The 20,602-nt window shown below is 37.4% G+C and overlaps 1 protein-coding gene across 3 annotated transcripts in view; it reads right to left on the reverse strand.

Moving 5' to 3' along the window:
* CRTAC1 (cartilage acidic protein 1) overlaps positions 1-20,602 on the reverse strand; it is a 310,184-nt gene that overhangs the window by 183,232 nt on the left and 106,350 nt on the right. For all 3 annotated transcript variants that reach the window (XM_072423868.1, XM_072423870.1, XM_072423869.1), the window contains exon 3: positions 6,150-6,346. In XM_072423868.1, the coding sequence (XP_072279969.1) occupies positions 6,150-6,346 (197 nt within the window). The remainder of the gene's footprint in view (positions 1-6,149; positions 6,347-20,602) is intronic.

Raw genomic sequence — 20,602 nt, forward strand, 5'->3', positions numbered from 1 at the left:
CTTGATGTAGTGCTCTGCAAGCCATGATGCTGTACAACTGCTATCACTAACTAACTTAAAAGAGAACTGCAACACGAATACTAGGAAGGGAAGTGGTTACCTTAAAGATCAGGAAAAAAGGGTAATCTTTTCCCAGTTCCATGTCCTAATAAACATTTTGTGCATGTCTGGTCCAATCCAACAACTGGTGTCCTTTGTTATGGTGCCCTGACACTTTTAATACATGCCAGTCAGGTTTGTGGTATACAGCCACAGATCTACTGACCTAGCAAAGAATATTTGGAAAACCCCTATTCTACTTTAATGGAGACATTTTTTTAAAATAATATGGGTATGGCTTTTAGATATAGTAGGGTATATAAAGAATTACCAGCACACCTTGATTCCAGCAGCCATGCAGTTATTAACAAAATGTTATATTTTGAGAACACAATGAACCTCTTCCTGCTGCCTGAGGACGAGGTCCATCATGTTTTTGAAACACTGTACTTTTTACTTTGTCAACAAATCTCCCATTGCTGAAGTCAAGGCATGCTAGTAAGGTTTTACATAACTGACTGATGTTTATTGACAGCATCTGTCTGTGGTTTACTGCAGCATCTGCTGGCTAATGGTCTTGACAAAAAACAAGCCCTTACTGACCTCTGTACTTGTATGTACTGTTCAGGAAATGAAATATCAAAGCAGAATATCTAAAATCCAGTTTCAGTCTATTTCTACCATCATACACCATACCTGATGTGCTTGGAAGGCTGCCACAAAAAAAGGAGCTGAAATTTTAGTGTAATGATTTGTAAAATTTAAAGATACATTTTTCTATAGAACAAGCAGCTATAGAGGTCAGTGATAGTGTGTGTGTTGAAGCTTTTTTAGTGCCTATTTGGAATATGTAATACTAATAGTAGTAGTAGTAGTAGTAATATGTAATTATCACCTCCAAAGCTGCTCCACTCGCCATCTCTACTCAACAACCAGTGGCAAAGAAATCCTCATTACCATTGTGTATGCAGAAGCATGTCACTCACTTGTTTTTTTTATGACTGTCCCAAAATATGGTAGTGTATTTCGCACTGTGTATATCACTAAGTTCACACAACAGCAAATAACACAGGTCAACACGTCGTTTTCATCAGATTTAATTTTATGTTGGCTCTGTAGTATTTTTGATCCGGATTTCAAATCTGTGTTCAGTTTTTCTCTAGCACGTCTAGTTTTTGTGATGCAGCTAATTATATATTGTGTGAAATTTGGTATAAGTAGCCTTAACATATTACAACATTTAAGACAGTTTTCTTTTTTTAAGGTTAGAAACCGCACTAACTGCGATTGATTAAATTTGTCATCATGCCTAGAAATTGCCTTAATGATCCAGACAGTTTCTGTTACGTGTGTGGTTCATTCACGACGAAAGCACGTCGCCAAATTACCACAGAACTTTAAAAGATATACAAAATATATTTTGGCTGTCCACTTGGTGACCCGGGTAAATATTTGGCTCCACATAGCCTCTGTACCAGTTGTTCCAATGGACTGCGTGACTGCCTAAATCAGCGTAAAGCAGCAATGCCATTTGCAATCCCGATGGTGTGGAGAGAACCGCAAGACCATCTAATCGACTGCTATTTTTGCAACATCAACAAAAGTGGGTTCTAGGTAAAATTAACAACAAAATTGTATATCCCAGCCTTGATTCTGCAATTAGGCCTGTTCCCCATGATGATTCATTGCCAGTTCCAGTACCACCACATGATGGACTTGCTTCTGTAGAAGGTTGAAAGCAGTCCTAATGCATTAATGGTATTCCAAACCAAGTTTACTGATTGCCCATTCCGGTAACCTAAAGGAGTCCTATGACAACATGAAGTTACTACTTGAAGCAATCTAGTATAAAACACACCAGTGTAACATCTGTTTGTAGCTAAAGGTCACTGGCTTGCTGATGGGAATGCAAGGAGGATTCACAAATATTGCTGTTTCCTATGCCTGTGGGACAGCCGATCTACGGAAGACCAATATGTCAAGTGTGATTGGCTACCAAGAGATCCTTATAAGCCCGAAACAAGCAGTGTCAAGTTTCTGCCTCTGGTTGATCTGCATAAAATATTTCTGCCACCTCTCCATATCAAGTTCGGCTTGATGAAGAACCTTGTAAAGGCCATGCGTAAATCAAACTCCATGGGTTTTCAGTACCTTGTTCAGAAGTTTCCAAACATAAGCATTGCAAAAATGAAGGAAGGGATATTTATAGGGCCACAGATCAAGTCCGTTTTTTTTCAGGATAATGTTTTCAAACAGTCTCTCTCAGCAGCTGAGCTAGAAGCTTGGGATGCATTCAAGTGGCTGTGTGAAAATTTCCTAAGCAACCATAAGTCTCTGGTATACAAGGAAGGAGTTTATAATCTGATCGATTCATACCAGAAACTGGGTTGTTGCATGTCATTAAAAATACATTTCTTGCACTCACATCTATAATTCTTCCCGGAAAATCTTGGTATGGTGAGTGACAAACAAGGTGAACGTTTTCACCAGGACATTCAGTGAAGCACCGCTACTACCGTAGTATGATGGCTGACTACTGCTGGATGCTGTACCAGGACAATCCAGACAAAAAGTACACAAGAAAATCATACTTTGAGCATTTATGAAGAAACAATGATACCTGACTGACACTGTTCAGTAGATCTTTACCACAGTGTGCCTTATTTTACTTCACACTGAAGATGTATTAACTTTCATTTCAATGGTGCTTACGTTTTAGTACAAAATACATGCACTTACAATGTTAACTTTAATAGTACTCATAACTAAGGAACTGTACGTGTTAGAAAAACCAAAAACAGATCTGAAATCTGCTTGAAAAACTAATTTAGAAAAGTTTGAAGTGGTTTAAGATGATTATCAAAACTAATTTTTTGTTGACCTGTATAATTTACAACTTGGAAGTGTGTCTCAGAAATGTGCTTGTGTGGATACTCACAAAACACAACTGTTTGAGGACCACAGGACAGGTCAGGAACACACTTTCAGACTAACAGATGCCTGTAATAATTCTTCCAAAATTCTGTGTATCTAAATCCTGAATTCAAGATTAGATATCTGATGACATTTGTTATTACAGAGCCACTTTTCCAGATAAGATGGATTTTAGTGACTTCAGTATTTCAAATAATAAATAAAATATTACTGCTCATATAATTGAAATAGTATTGATTAAAGTGAGAACAAATTGCAGAAAAAGAACACTCACAAACTTAGATGGCCTGTTTAAATCTGCAATGCTTTGTCAAATTCAACTTGCAGACGGTATAATTCACTCACCTCTACCTAAAACTACAGAAAGGCAATAATATTGCTTGGGAGAGTAGAAAGCAATTAATCATTTGCTAGACTCCAAAAATCTATCCCATATACTTACATCTGCTATAAATATGCTGCTTAAAAAGTGACACTAGCCAGGTTTCACTGTAATAAAAGTGTAAATGTTCTACACCGTAAAAAGGACGACCATTAATTGGTTAATTAAAAGTGAATTAGAGATATTGTGAACCTGGCATAATGGCAAACCCTTGTAAGGAAACTGTTACATGGGCCATCATTACACAAGACTCATACAAATTTAGGAATTATAAGAAATAAGAAAGTAAAGATATCATGCTAAGTAATACAGACAGTCTGTGTTAATTGTGCATTGAAGCACATTAAAACATCTGTCTTATGCAGGTGATTTAATACATTTGTTTTATACCTAAAATTCTGAACTCCTAAGAACCCTAAATAAAATTGTATAAGGAACACTGCCCCCCCAGTGTTTATGATGATCATGGTACTGCTTGCTACAAACTGACCCTAAAGGTAACTAAAGGTAGGATATTTCTTACCATAAAATCCTTTTATTTGGGTACACATTGGGATTAGAATTCAATTTTTTGGATGTTCAAAAGCAGTTAGCTGAGGTCTTGGCCCAGCTACATTAAATATCATGATTGGGCACCCTGCCCGTTACCTTTCCTAAACAGAGGTTTGTGACCTTATCCAGCATTACCACTGAAATTCTGATTTGAAGGACAAAGCAAAGTTCAATGCAATTGTGGTAATTTTATTAAAAAGTGATCAAAAACAACAATACAACCTTCTAATATTTAAAATATATTTTCCAGACACAGACAAAACTCACTCTTGCTTTGCTGTACTGTGGACATAACGGTGCCAGATTTTCTGGACTGGGTTTTGTTAACAGTGTTAAAGCTTAACTAGCCACCCCCCCAAAAAAAAAAATATAAATCCAGACAGGATGTGATTAGAAGTATATAAAGTAATATATAGTATATATTATATAGAACAAAATGTAAATATATAGTATATATATATATATATTTAAATATTTAGTAAAAAAATGTTTTGTTGCTGTTTGTAGCATCCTGTTATACTTACAATGGCACTCCTGACTAAAATAAAAACAAAACAAACCATGCCAGGCCTAGATTCATTTTTTTCAGTCAAGTTATATAAAGGTTTAGATAATAAGATGAATTCTTTTTTTGTTACAAATTTTGAGTTTGTCAAGTATTCCATTGTGGAACACTTACTGTCTTTTGCAGCGTTTCCCCAAAGAGATTCATAAGCTGATGTCAGTAAAAGTCTCAACTCTTCTCTACAAAAAAACCTGAATGAAAACCAATCTTGTAGGCACACCACTAGGGGATGCATAACAAAGAAAATACATATTTTGCAATGGTAACTATCCTTAAAATATCAAAACATCAAATATCAAGTTCTAAAGAACTAGATTAAGGGAGGGGGGGGGGTCCTCCACAATAAAGGGGACTTAAGCTTTGTTTTGCTAGCAGCCCAGACAAAGGACCTAAACCCTGCAAATTTTTGAGGGAAATGCACAGCGTGAGTAGAGGTACAAGGTCCAAGCTCCAGCCCAGAGACAAGGGCACAACAGGACCAAGTTTGCCAAATCAAAAGAGGAGTAACCTTGAGAACAATGAGAAACCCATATCCAGACTGCATGAACAATTTCCCAGCAAGAGCTAGACTCCAACTGTAGCCCATAAACAGGGCAAAAACAACCAGACTATTCATGAATGACAATAACCTAAATCTCACAGAGAAGCAAAAAGATACCTTTAAAAAATAAGATAAAATGCAACATTAACCGGATGATGATAGCACTCCACATGAGCCCACATTATCTTGAGGGAGCAAAGGAACCTAAAACCTCTCAAGACAAGATACATTACTGACTGGGTAAACAGAAGGTGATTCATTAAACCCTGCAACAAACTTTAAACTCAGAAGTTGAAACTATGAGTTGAGGCTTTTGCCTTATGTTCCTAGGCTAGAGTCATGTCAGGAATCAAGAAGTTATAAAAAAGTGTTTTTTGGCAGGCTTGACATGAAAAGAACTAGTTACAGGATTGACATGAGATTCCTAGGGTAGAGAAATTCCAGACACCTGCCTTGAGACAGAAAGGAGGTCCAGCCTGTGGGGATACTTTAATTGTAAGACAGACAAAAACAAGAATACAACCTTCTAATATTTAAAATATATTTTCCAGACACAGACAAAACTCACTTTTGCTTTGCTGTACTATGGACATAACGGTGCCAACTGGCTGTAGTTTTTCTGGACTGGGTTTTGTTAACAATGTTTAAGCTTAACTAGCCACACTCCCCAAAAAAAATTATGAGTCCGGACAGGATGTGATTTGAAGTAATATAAAGTATTCCATTGTGGAACACTTACTGTCTTTTGCAGCGTTTCCCCAAGGAGATTCATAAGCTGCTGACAGTAAAAGTCTCAACTCTTCCCTACAAAAAAACCCGAATGAAAACCAATCTTGTAAGCACACCACTAGGGAATGCATAACAAAGAAAAAACATTTTCTTTGTTATTTTGCAATGTTAACTATCCTTAAAACACCATAGGAAAGGTCCTGAAAATAATAACTCTTCAGCAAAAAAAAAAAATCTACCATCATTCTGGCAAAGAAATCATAAAGGAAGGGGATAAAACCACATTTAGTAAATATAATGGCATGTGGTCACCCTTTCTGGGTGACCCTTTGCAAAGAGATAATGCTGGGAATGTAAATAATACAAGAATTACTTGTAAGTTACATGGGTACTGCCGTTCTTTTTACCTGAAAAAGCATTGTTGGTGTTCAGAAAATAAATTTCCTCTCGTCCATCTCCATCTATATCACAGGCGGTGACCCCAATGGCATTGCCCTGGCGATCCCGGAGTGGATAGTATGGAGAGCTGCGTTCATCCACAGCTATATTCACCAGGCGACCTTTTTCTTTGATGTATTTTAACACAAGATTTGGTCCATTATATCTGCAAAGAAAAAAATAAAAGGACAAAAATAAAAACCAGAAATACATTTCTTTCCACGTCAAAGAGAACAAAAAACCCTTGATCTTTATAATATAATTGAGTGCTGCATTATAACAGAATCACTAAACAATCTGGGCATCTTTAAGTGTCAAGATTTTACATTTTTTTCCATGTCTGCATTTATAAGTGCACATTTGTTGCTACCTAAACTGAACCTGTAATCACAGATATGTCAGAAGAATGTGACTGTGGATGTGTTTTAAGGTGAATGCTCCTAAGCTATCATTCTGATCCTTGTTTACCTATCTAGTAATTTGAATTGGTACAATTTTGTGGGAATGAAGAATCTAAATTATTCGTATGTTGTTCTGACCATGGTATTCCTGTTCCTTGTCTGGTCACAATATATAATAATTATGTTTTCTTTAACTTTAAATCCAAGGTGACATGGCAAGTGGCTACAGTACACAAGTCCATTGATCTGTACAGTAATAACAAAGAACAAAGCTATCTTTTTTCGGCCTGAAAAAAGAAGAGAAAAATTCCATGTCCAATGTATCCGATTCTGTATAGGACCGTAACCAATTATAGTATTGTGAGGAATGCTGATGCTTCCACTAAGAATTTTATAAAGAAAGCCATGTCATAATGAACTTGTGTTTAACTTTGGAAGGATGAATTTGGATTTGGAAGGATGTCCACACATGGTAGAATAATGTATGGTTGTGTTGTTTACCCATACTGTTATTTAAGCAATGGAAAAAGCTTTCAGCTGAACTACTGGGAAGGCTGATCACATAGCCCTGTACTGTAGAAGCGTATTGGTTATCACACATTTTACTAATGTTTTACTTTCTTGGGGCATTTTAATAAATCCTGACATTTTATTACACATGATTTTTTTCCAATTGTTTCCGTGGGTGCTTACTAAATCTAGGATGCTTCTTTTTCACGTTTTTAGTTTTCAAGTTAACTATTAAGTCTTTTTCTTTTCCTAACCTCTGCTATTGAGGTGGTGCTGATCACATTACAAATTAAATGTGTTCTTAATTTAAATTAAAAGCCACTTTATAATAAAATTGGCTATGAGATTTGAGAAAGCCATGTAATTATTCACACTTGCTTTGTTAATCTCTTGTGTACAGGACATAATTTTAGTAAGAGCGATACACAACATTCTATTATATGCCTGGCTGTCTTTTCTAAAAATAAGGTTTATGAGGGGGTGCTGAGAAGTTCCTGGCTTTGCCCCCTTTCAGATGAAATAATGAGATTCCTAAAACTGTTTTTTCTTTTAATAAGAAGCTGTGATGGCAGAGGCACAAGCAAGTTTCACGTTGTTGGAGTTAGGGGCTGTCATGAAATTTATGTTTCTCCAGGGAAAGTCATCAAAGGACATTCACACCGAGATGTCACAAACACTGGGGGAGAAGTGTCCTTCCTACAGCACTATTAAAACCTGGATATCTCGTTTCAAGACTGGGCATTTCACCGTTAAAGATGAGCCCCACAGTGGGCGCCCCCCAACCCCAGCTGATCATTGAGGACCAGGGAATATCCACAAAAAATAGCCCAGATACTTGACATCTCACTGGAGCGTGTTGGGTTTGTTATCACCACTATCCTAGACACGTGCAAGCTTTCAGCGAAGTTGGTGCCGAAATGTTTGAACAGTGATCAGAAGAAGGAACGAGTTGAAGCATCCAAATACGTTTTAGTCCATTTTGAAGCTGCACAGAACTTTTTGGCTAGGTTAGTGACTGAGAATGAAACCTGGCTCCACATCTATGATCCTGAAACCAAGGAACAGTCAAAGGAATGGCGCCACAGCGGGCGGGACAAACTTTACAATAGATCTAACTGTTCCACACCATCAAAAACTTAAAAAAAATGTAATTCATGCATACACAAACTAAACATAAGTTTTAGCTGAATAAACAAGCCTATGGTGAAAAAGTAAAAATGTCTCAATCTATAAGTATAAAAGGTAAAAGAGCTGTGATGACTAAGCAAGTTATTTTCTTGAAGTCGATAGAGAAAAGTCTTGGAAACAAAAAATTAAGTGGTTGTTGTTCTTTCTAAACACAAGTCTTCAGTGAGAATGGTACTATTATAAACAATGCTTTGATTGTTGCATTTTGGTATCCTTGTATTGAATAAATGGAGAGTTAGCATTAAAAAAGCAACAATTTCATAGATTTATAACTAATGCAGTCTTTAGGCAAAATGTTAAAATCTGAAAAGTAAGCAAGATTTTTTTTTTTTGTGAGCAGGACTTGCTCAAGTCTTGAAGTCCAATACAGTAATGCTCAAGTCCAAAAGAAACCCTTTTTAGAATTTCACAAGCAAAGAAACACAGTAAAAAGTCAATTTAAAAAACTACATCTTCACTCTCTTTTCAATATTCTTCTGGAAAACAGACTAAGTAACTCATTGAAATGCAAAGCCATTCAACGTTTGGTGGAAATGAACTTTATTCTGCTTTGTCCTGCTTTCCTTGACAAAAGCACACAATGGCCCTGATTTATTAAAGTTCTCCAAGACACCAGTGAAGCTGGGTGATCCAGCAAACCTGGAATGGATCTGGTCCAGAATTTTAAACATTTGCTAACAAATAGCTAATGACATTTAGGAAATCCATTCTAGGTTTTTTTTTTTCATCACCCAGCTTTACTGATGAAAGTGTATTCCCTCTGTCCCTGGAGAACTTTAATAAATCAGGGCCAATGTCTCAGCAGACATAGTCATGAACAGGCCCTGTAGACTAGAGGCACCACTAATGTCCTGACAATATTGTACACCCTCATACCCCTAATTTGTGTTCTCATAGCCCTGTTATGTATGCATCATATGTCAGCTCATCTCAGCTTTAAATTGTGTTGTTTCAAGCAATCATGCATGCAATCATGTTGGAGGAAATTCCATTTCTTTAAGTCAATGTGATAAAGCTTGGAGTATATTTTTTATACTTTGAAGAATTGCTTTACAATTTCTTTGTTTTATATTTCCCCTCCTACTAATCAAAACAAATCTTTGTTTTAACAAATATCTTTTAAATGCATTAAAACATTTGGTTTCATACATTTATCATATTTAAAATGTTATCTTTCTCCTTTCTTCGATACAGGGTTATCCTTTCCTCACTACAGGGTTTCAATGATTTGCAAATAAAGTTTTTAATTTATATTTTACAAATATTTTTTTTTCTTTGTTTACATGGTATTCCTGCAAATAAGTAACTTCCTGCCCAGGGGTGGCTTTCTCATTCATTGAGCATGATTTATTAAAGCTCTCCAAAACCGGAGAGAGGATACATTTTCATCAGTAAAGCTGAGTGATCCAGCAAACCTGGAATGGATTTCTTCAAAGTCATTTGCTAGCAAATGTTTTAAATCCTGGACCAGATCTATTCCAGGTTTGCTGGATCAGCCAGCTTTACAAATGAAAGTTTATCCTCTCCAGCCTTGCAGAACTTACATCAGGCCCACTGTGTCAATGCAGGAAGGCATGGTTTTTCTTAATGTCCACCACATGAATTGTGAGGAAGTATATTGTTTACAGTAAATAGATAATATTGCGCTTTCAGTTCATTACAGAGAGAGTTACAAGGATATTATATTTCTAGTGAGATTCAAAGGTATTAACTTGTTGTATTGGCTTAAAGAGAAAATAAAACCAATGCAGGCAACCCATATAAGGGTTAGTACACAACAATATATATGCACAATATTACATATTTGCTTTCTGGTTTAAATATTCTTTGCAGCCCAAATAACTCTTCGAATTAGCTAAATACATATCAAGAGTATCAAAACACCCCTTGTAGTTAGTTTTCTTTGGAAGCTGCCACCATGGTTCGAAAAGAAAAGCCTGTCGTCTACCAGCATGCTGCAGATTTGGACCTCTGGCTATTTCATGGGCTGGTGTGGGCAATTCCTTTGTTATGTCATTATCAATTAAGCAGATAGCAGGTCTGGAGTTGATTTGGGGGGGGGGGTGCATGTATGTGGAAGATTTTGCCGTGAACAGACAACGGCGGTCAAAGAAGCTCTCCATGCAGGTGAAACAAGCCATCCTTAAGCTGCAAAAACAGAAAAAACCCATCTGAGAAAATGCTACAATATTAGGAGTGGCAAAATCTACAGTTTGGTACATCATGAGAAAGAAACATAGCACTGGTGAATTTAGCAACACCCAAATACCTGGACGTCCACGGAAGACAACAGTGGTGGATGATCGCAGAATCATTTCCACAATGAAGAGAAACCCCTTCACAACAGCCAACCAAGTGAACAACAGTGTCCAGGAAGTAGGCGTATCGATATCCAAGTCTACCATAAAGAGAAGACTGCATGAAAGTAAATACAGAGGGTGCACTGCAAGGTGCAAGCCACTCATAGGCCTCAAGAATAGAAAGGCTAGATTGGACTTTGCTCAAAAACATCTAAAAAAGCCAGCACAGTTCTGGAAAAACATTCTTTGGACAGATGAAACCAAGATCAACCTTTACCAGAATGATGGCAAGAAAAAAGTATGGAGAAGGTGTGGAACAGCTCATGATACAAAGCATACCACATCATCTGTAAAACATGGCGGAGGCAGTGTGATGGCTTGGGCGTGCATGGCTGCCATGGCACTGGGACACTAGTGTTTATTCATGATGTGACACAGGACAGAAGCAGCCGAATGAATTCTGAGGTGTTCAGAGACATACTGTCTGCTCAAATCCAGCTAAATGCAGTCACATTGATTGGGAGGCGTTTCATAATACAGATGGACAATGACCCAAAACATACAGCCAAAGCAACCCAGGAGTTTATTAAAGCAAAGAAGTGGATTGCATTTCATTTGTTGAAGACTAAACTTCAGACAGAAAGGCCCACAAACAAACAGCAACTGAAAGCCGCTGCAGTAAAGGCCTGGCAGAGCTTTAAAAAGGAGGAAACCCAGCATCTGGTGATGTCCATGAGTTCAAGACTACAGGCTGTCATTGTCAGCAAAGGGTTTTCAACCAAGTATTAGAAATAAACATTTTATTTTCAGCTTTTTAATTTGTCCAATTACTTTTGAGCCCCTGAAATTAAGGGATTGTGTTACCAAAAAAAGTCTTTACTTCCTCTCATTTTTATGCAATCTTTTTGTTCAACCCACTGAATTAAAGCTGAAAGTCTCCAGTTCAACTGCATCTGAATTGTTTCATTTAAAATTATTTGTATTAATGTACAGAACCAAAATTCAAAAAAGGTTCTCTGTCCAAATATTTATGCACCTAACTGTATATACATAAATGGTGGAATAAAAAAATCCAGCACCGACACCAGTACCACTACTCTCTAAATAAGGTCTGATATCATTCATTACATTCCTGCTTAGCCAAAGCAACAAAAGTAATTTATCACTCCCTGTAGATTGAAAAAAATTGTATTTCACAGTCAGCAGTAGCCAAGACATCTATTCTACAAATTCTGGTAAAGGTCTATCCAAAATTATAATGTGATTATCTTCCTGGTTATATATTTCAGTCAGTCAGTGATTTCTGTTTAAATACAGCTATATATATAAGAATGTAGTCAACACAATGTTCCATAACTTTGGAAGAGATTCCTGGAGTATCCCTTAGTTTACAGCAAACTTTTCAAACTCTGGTGACTTATTTTAATCAATTGAGCTTGAGGTGTTTAGAAATCACCACTGCTGTGTATATTGATTAGAGAATTTACTACTGTTAGCTAGTAATTAAAATAAATGTAATCACCTCTGTTACTCCTGAGTACACTAGTTGCCAAATAGCCAGCTGAAAGCTAGAATGCCAGTTAGCATAAGTAATCAGTGTAAAATGAAACACTACTGTACTGAGGCTTATATCTAGTACTGGCATACAGTTCACACCAGTGATCATTACAATACATGTTTATGGCTTTTTGCTAGCATCTCTGAAGACTGCTGTGCTTAATTAATATATGTTTTCAAAAAAGATGTATACAATGGTTGTATATATTTTATTATCAATTACAGAACAATTTTTTTCATAGACATTAATGAAATACTGCATATAACAACAATTTCATAACACTTGTAACCAGGTAGTAAGTTCAAGGTACAACGTTTTACAAGACTCCCTCACTGGTATGTTGGAAATAACCTAAGCTTTGAGACTTGAATATCAGGAGACCAAATTACACAAACACAACTGAATAATTCAAAGGAAGGACACGCCACCCTTACTCTCTACTTGAAAACAGAAAAAGGGCCTGAGAAGTAAACAATTTTGCATGCAGTGCAGGGCACTCGAATTAGAAAGTCCAACATCTTCTACCAACAAAATGTCATGTGTATACCCTGCATTTATTGTGTGTTCCTAAAATTAGGAGTTCATAGAAATACAAAGATGAAAATGATTATGTAAGGTATAAATCTGCAAACATTCTAAAAACAACAATTATCAAAACCATAGTTGTTATTTAAAACACAATTGCTTAAGCAGGAACTAAACCTGTGATACTCACCTGTCCCCATTCTTTTGCAGGGCGCTGCCATTTTCTTCCTTCTTCTCATTCATTGAGATGATTTTCAGCCACTTTGATTGGCCACCCAGGTAATCGCCTTCTATCAGTTTCTATCCTGTACTAACGCCACAAAAACGAAGACTGACTTGTTACCAGAGATTATTATAATTGTGTCAACATATTAAGCAGCGTTGAACAAAAAATAGGGTTGCAAATGACAAACAAATACAGACAGTGACTGGACGAGAGGACCCTGCCCCGAAGAGCTTACAATCTAGTAGGTGTGGGAATTAACACACAACAGGATATGTAGTGGTGGGAAGTAGTGACGGTTTCAAAAGACAGAAGAAGATGGGTAGGCAAGTCTACCAGAGAGGAAGTCATTAGTAGGTCATTGGAGGAGCGAAGAGAGCGGCTGGGGGAGTATTTTTTTTTTACCAGGTCAGAAATGTAAGTGGGACAAGAACTGTGAAGGGATTTGAACACAAAATGCAGGAGCTTGAATTTGATTCTAAGGTGAAATAGAAGCCAATGAAGAGAACTACAAAGAGAGGCAGCAGAAGAGGAGCGGTGGGAAGGATGAATGAGTCTGGCTGCAGCATTCATAATAGATTGTAGGGGAGAGAGTCGGGTTAGTGGAATACCAGAGGGGAAGAGGTTACAGTAGTCCAGACGAGAGACTATAAGAGCATGTACAAGGAGTTTTGTGGTCTTTGGGGACAGGTAGGGGCGTATTTTGGAGATGACGAGCAGATGAAAGTGACAGGACCTGGAAATGTTCTGAATATGGGGGGTAAATGAGAGGGCAGAGTCAAAGGTGACGCCAAGACAACGTGCCTGAGGGGAGGGCCGAATAAAAGTGTTGTTAACAATAAAAAAAAATGTCAGGGGGAGATTTTGAATTTAAGGGAAGGGATGATGACGAGTTCTGTTTTATCCAGGTTTAGTTTCAGGAATCGGTCAGACATTTATGATGATATGACTGACAGGCAGCATGAGACCTTATCCATGACTGAGGGAGACAATTCAGGGGTGGACAGATAAATTTGGGTGTCATCAGCATACAGATGGTACTGTAAGCCAAAGGAGGATATGAGACTACCGAGAAAGGGAGGCGTACAGAGAAAAGAGGACCGGTCCAAGGTCAGACCCTTGGGGAACACCAACACGGAGGAGAGTGGGTGAGGAGGAGTTACCATTGAAAGAAAATTGAAAGGAGCAGTCAGACAGAAGGACAGTAGGAAGCAAACCAAGAGAGAGCAGTGTCACTGATACAAATGGAGCAAGTGATTTGTATTAGAAGGGGGTGGTCAACAGTGTCAAAAGCAGAGGAAAGATTAAGGAGAATGAGGAGGGAAAAGTTGCCTTGAGACTTAGCTGTGATGAGGTCATTGGCCACTTTAGTAAGGGCTGTTTCAGTGGAGTGGGCAGCTCAAAAACCAGACTGGAGAGGGTCAAGGAGAGAGTTGGTGCTCAGCTAATCGTGAGTCTTTTGCAGACAAGGCCTTCAAGAAGTTTGGAGACATATGGGAGAAGGGAGATAGGACAGTAGTTAGAGGGTAGGGAGGGGTCCAGTAGGGGTTTCTTTAGGATAGGGAGAATTATGGCATGTTTGAAAGCAGAGTAATATATACCAGTAGAAAGGGGGAGGTTGAATATTTTGTTAGGGCTGGGGCCAGGGTGAAGGAATGGGCATGGAGTAGATTAGAGGGAATTGGGTCAAACAGACAGGTAGTAGATGGAGATGATGAGAAGAGATAAGACTTTGTCCACCTTAACAGGGCTGAGGGAGGCCATTGATGATTTACAGGTGGACAGGGTGGGTATGGTTAGAGTGGCTCGGTGAGCAGAAACATCATGTCTGATTTTGTCAGTTTTATCTCTACTAGGTGGCTATGTTTTGTGCAGAAAAGGTTGTTGTGGGGGGAGCAGGTGTGGGGTTTAGGTGGGAGTCAGTTGTTGAGAAGGGGTTGCGTGGGTTGGAAGCGTGACAGAAAATGACAGCGGAGAAATAATTTTGCTTAGTGACAGTGAGTTCAGTGTTAGTGCTTAGTAGCTTGGCTTTGTAGCCCACAGATAACAGAAACTATATTTCTGACACTCTATAGTTGCCAGCTGCATCTGCTTTCCATGGCCAATACCAAAACATGTTTTTTCATGATATTGTGATAATGGCATAACATGCTCCCACCTGCAATCTGTACATAAGCCTTGCACAGCATAAATCCCTATGCTTTAGATACATTTTTAAGCATCATACCTTAAAAGTGGATCTAAACTTATATTACATACACTGAAATACTGTTTGCATGGTTGGTGTTCTGATCCGCTGCCATATTCTAAATCACGGACCCAGAATTAGTATGCAACACGCATGTTTAAATAATTGCAGCACAGCTTGTGTCACAGTTAGCTGCATGCTTGCTTCAGGTGTGTGAATGAAAACTAAGCAAAAAAATCAGTCTTACATCCAGGCAATTAGCATTCCTTTCAGTAGTGGAAGCTTTCATATTCTCTTTGTAAAGGTTCATTTTAACAGTGAGCATACCACACTTAGCATGGCTGCTAGCTTGCAATTCTAATGTCAGCGATAGCTTTGATCCCTGCTAACAATAGGGAACCATTTATAGTGGTTTCAGATCATATGAATACTATGTCAAGTTTGATTTGGAGCATACACTTTGAACAGAGCCACTAGCAAATGGAAAAGCTCTAGCTGATATGTACTTGCCACAGTACCAGTTTTTAATTCCTGGTAAGGCACATGAGTCTGGAGGTTCACTCAGCAGAACCTTGCAAATAATATGCAGCAGCACATCAACAGAAGAACTTGTTACTACCCCTGCCAAACAAACCTCGGTAAGGGTAACAAGACTCACTGTGGTGACAAGCTGAATGTGCTCAATGGCTGATCTGGGGAGAATACAAGGATCTGTGATACCCAGCTTGTCACCCACCCAGCTGTTAAATGAGTCCAGGTCATAATTCCTATATCTTTAATGATGCCCCTGGGCTATTTTTTCCTAGCATTGAACTCCTGCAGATCACACTAAAATGTAATGGTCAAAATCTTAGAATCCTCACTGCTTACTTTAATAAATTAAGGAAAAACTAATAGTTTCAGATTGCATGGACCACAGCAACCTATATATAGCAGTGCAGAATTGTCTGATACATTTAAAGTATTAAAAATAATATTTTAAAAGAAAAAAGAAATTAAACATATGATTGTGTTAAATATTTTGTTGACAACAAAATCAAACCAGCTTTGCTTGGATTATTTTTAAAATGCATAAACAAAATAATAAATGCATTGGTTTCTAAATTTGGAAAGTGTTCTTGAATAATGGATTAGGAAATCTGACACAATATCATGTTACAAGTTTAAATATAATGACTGTGCCAAAACCCCTAAAACTTGTACTAATATTTGGCAACAATAACATTTACCATGAGACCCAAAGTAGCAAGTAGACAATTTTGCAGCGCTGCTACTTTGCAATGCAGTGAATGTTCAGTATTTAATAAACTTACTCTAACTGCAGTTTTTAAGTGGAAAAAGCTCTGTGGGATATATGGGAATAGCTTTGTGATCAGATCAGATACATGCAAATGCTTTAGAGTCTGCTGGGTTTGCTGGCATAACATATAAGATGGCAGAACACAGCCAACAGTCTTGTTTAAAGATCTACCTAAGGGTTCTTAAAGCTCTATAAAAGAGAAACTTTTACAGAAAAATAACATGAATAACAAATAGCAAGCAAGGGCAAACCTTTTTCTGGCACATCAATGTTTTTATATTTTGTTTACCCTAACCCATAATGCTAATCCCTGACACTAAGTTAACTCTTGAAAACCCATACTTACCACCCAATATTGTTTTTATTACACAGTATTTATATGGCGCCAACATATTACGCAGCGCTTTAAAAAAGCCCATAGTCATGTCACTAGCTGTCCCTCAAGGTAGCTCAAAATCTAATGTCCCTACCATAGTCATATGTCTTTAATATAGTCAAAGGTCAATCTTTAGCAGGAAGCCAATTAACCTAACTGCATGTTTTTGCAATGTGGAAAGAAACTCAAGCAAACATGGGGAGAACTTGAAAACTCCATGCAGACAGTCCTGACCAATATTGAACTTGGGACCTAGCACTGCAAAGGTTGAATTGCTAACCACTGAGCACGGTGCTGCACCATTTTAGCCTAACCTCATTTTAGATATACACCAAAAGCTGCTGATCCCCACAACCAATGCAAACAGCAGTAAAACCAAACAATTTTGTAAAAATTGTTTTTATTTAGTCTTGCTGTAAATAGTTTGCATCCCTATGTTTTCATAAACCATGTAAAGAATCTTTATATGACTTGTACTTGGAAGGAAACAGCATCAAGCTATGTTCAACTTTAGGGTTTACATGCCTGTCCAAGAAACCCACAGGGATGTGCAATTACTTGCATAGCTACAGCTTTCACCACACTTGCTTTAAACAAGCCATCATCCAGGGCCAGGAAGCTGCTAAAACATGTGTCAAGACTTCTGAGGCAGAAAAGATACAAACGCAGAGCTATTTCTAAGAAAAATCTTTAAGCTCCAACAAAACACCATATGAATGTGTCAGAACTGTTATTAAGTGGCATCTACAGTGGAGTCTTGTAGTTAATTGAAGTATGTAATCCTGTATATGACCATGTAGAGAGTAACCACCAAGTAGAAACAGCACATTGTCTACGGATTTCCAACCACTCAATTTATAGTGTACTTACTTTACTTATCTTTAAATACTTGCAATTCTATGTAAGTGGCACTGACAAACTGCACAGCAAGCATACAGTCATAACTTGCCCCAGAGGTGGACTAAATCTTATGTTGTCGCTTTCAAATGCCATAAAAGCTACAAGCATGTTTTTGTTTAATTGGCAAACAGAAGCATTTTGTGTTATTCCATTTTACACTGACAACTGTCTGCTTCTTCCCGTTTAATTAAATAACCAGTATCAGTCACTTAAACTTACACATAGAGCTGCAGTTACCGGTATGACAGATGCAATGTTCTACAAATAACAGTTAGTTCAATGGAACATCTTATATAGCTATGCACAGAAGGTCAGTTATGAGGAAAACAAGACTCATGCTGAATTATAGTTTCTCATAACTACACAGCATTTCAATTCTGCTATCAAACCATCTCTTTATTTTTCTTAAAAAAAGAAAAAAATAATTGTGCTTTAGGCTCTAAGTACAGATGGTGCTTCTGCATTCAAGCATCTAATTACAAAATTAGATGGTATTTACTTATCATTTTAATTAATGCACTCAATAATGAGATATCTGAAAGCAGGCCATTGTGAAGAGCCGATAATATTTAGGTGTGAAAAGACAAACTATGTGGGTCACCGTATGGTAATGTAGTTTCTGGTTTTCGCATTCATACAGATTCAATTTGAAGCTAATGCAAAAAAGCAAAAATCAAACCTAATTTGCCAAATGAATGCTGCAATCTGCACGATCACTATGGGTATACGTTTCACAAAAGTAGCCTGTCTAGGATGCTTTGGAATTGGGACATATCTCTTGGTAAATACGGGGCTTTGCCAACTTGTGTCAGAAAGGTGAAGAGAAAGTACAACACTGACATCCCTAATTCCCATTCTAAACCCCTCTATGATAGCAGTCAGAGGCAGCCGTGCCTTGGATTTACATTGCAAACACATAGCTGTAGGTACATTTGTGGACCATGAAGTTCACTGCTATTTTTTAGGAAAGATTTAATACAAAAGGTATTTTATCAGGTTGTAAATAAATAAATCAGACCTGCACTCAAATTTTAAGACTTTCAAAACACTTGTTATACATGCATACTGCTTTCCTTGATACAACTGATTTGAAGATATATCCCTTAAGTGCCCCCACTGAAACAGTTTCTGGCAGCAGGTGCCAACATCTTTTTTCTTTTTCACTTCTGACATTCTCGTAATAGTGTGTACTGTCAGCTCTGACGTGCAGCTCTCAAATCCTAAGCAAATGCACAGATATTTAGCAGCTATCCCAAATATCTATACCTAAAAGTTTTCTTACCCTAAGTAAAATAACAGCTCTAGTCCTATCCATTGTGTATGCCTTCTTCATTGCTGTGCAGACTCCTGGGCAGTGCTGCATACACAAGCGGATGGGGCATTTCAGTTACCAGGGTGAGACCATGCCCTGCAGGCATGGAAGTTTGAGGGTTGTCAGAGAGCAGTGACCAAGATAAATGATAGAGATGAAAGTTTAAAGGAGTGACATGTTGCTTTACCAGAATCATGTAAGGAAGAGTATTTTTGGCTAAGATTCTTTGACACTGTCACACACTCTCAGTAGCCTCTTCAATATTCAGGAAACTAGCATCTCACGTGCAGTAACAAAACATTCCCAGTAGACTGTGTCACAGCAGAATGTCTTTTGGTTATGCAGTCAGAACAAAAACATTGCCAGTTTTGCTATGAAGAAGCCGGTGAACAAAAAAAAAAGGATATACATTTTCATACATGCATTCCTGCATTGGAAAAGTTGATAGAAAGTATATGTGTTAGTATAAGTCTGCTTTAACATCTCAAAATTACCCAGTTAAAATAGCAAACCATCTTTTAAGTTATTTTCCACTTAAGGACTCTTCCTAATGAATGCTGCCCCTATATTGGGCAACTTCAAAAAGCATCAGGCGTCAGTGGTAATAATTGTCACATTTTGGCCACATAGGCTTTTGTTGATGGGTAGTAACCTTTCAAAAGTTTTTTTAATCAAAACTCACACATTGTACATTGAACTATATCAGAAAAATAAAGAAGCAAAAAAGACAGTTTTTTTGGCAAAAAAAACTTAAATATATTCTTAAGGCAGATGAAGTGTATATATCACATAATAATTGGTGTGAATCACAAAGAAACATTTATAGGGATATGCCTTGCTTACTAGGCAGTCAGTTGTCTGACTAATGTCACCAATTACTATGTGATATATACACTTCATCTACCTTAAGAATATATTTAAGTTTTTTTTTAGTTTCTTTATATTCTGAATCACAATAGGACTGGCAGACCTATCATTAAAACCATAGGTTGGGTCACCCTCTCTATTTAGGCATACCTGAATTACAAAAATGTATTAATCGCCAGAAAAAATTGATGTAACTTTTCTGAACAGCTTGTTCTGCTTGTAAATGTAAGAATAAATAAATATAAAGGCAGGTAAAAAAGTCATTCATGTACAGAGTATTATCTCAACATGTATTACCAGAATACAGTCAACTTTAACAAACAGAAAGTCATACATTTTTAAAAGCCTATATAATACAATAAATAGAGTCAATAACCATATTTGAAAAGCTTTTTGATGTACATTGCAGGGAGCAATTTGAAACCTCTAAAAGCAGACTACTGCAGCCATTAACCTGTGCTCAGCTAGGTAACAGGAATACACACCATTTCAGTACTTTCTTTCATAGTAAGAAACTCTGCAGAGTGGTTTGTGAATGTTAAAAAAGCATGTTCACATTACAGTAAGCCAAATTGTATTTTTAGGTTTAGCTGCCCTTTAAAAGAAAAGAATTCAACGAAATGATGGTAACTCCAAAATGAAAGTCTACTTTGTGAGCGCCAAGGTTCTGTGAATCGCAGCAGGATATAAAGTGCAAAGGAAAATTGCTTTGCAAGCCTGTCGTAAAATAGTATAATCAATTCTAAATTACTTCACTGTTCTCTCTTCATGGAA

This window comes from Pyxicephalus adspersus, chromosome 10 (genome assembly GCF_032062135.1).
Source record: "Pyxicephalus adspersus chromosome 10, UCB_Pads_2.0, whole genome shotgun sequence".
In the NCBI taxonomy this organism is placed as follows: Eukaryota; Metazoa; Chordata; class Amphibia; order Anura; family Pyxicephalidae; genus Pyxicephalus; species Pyxicephalus adspersus.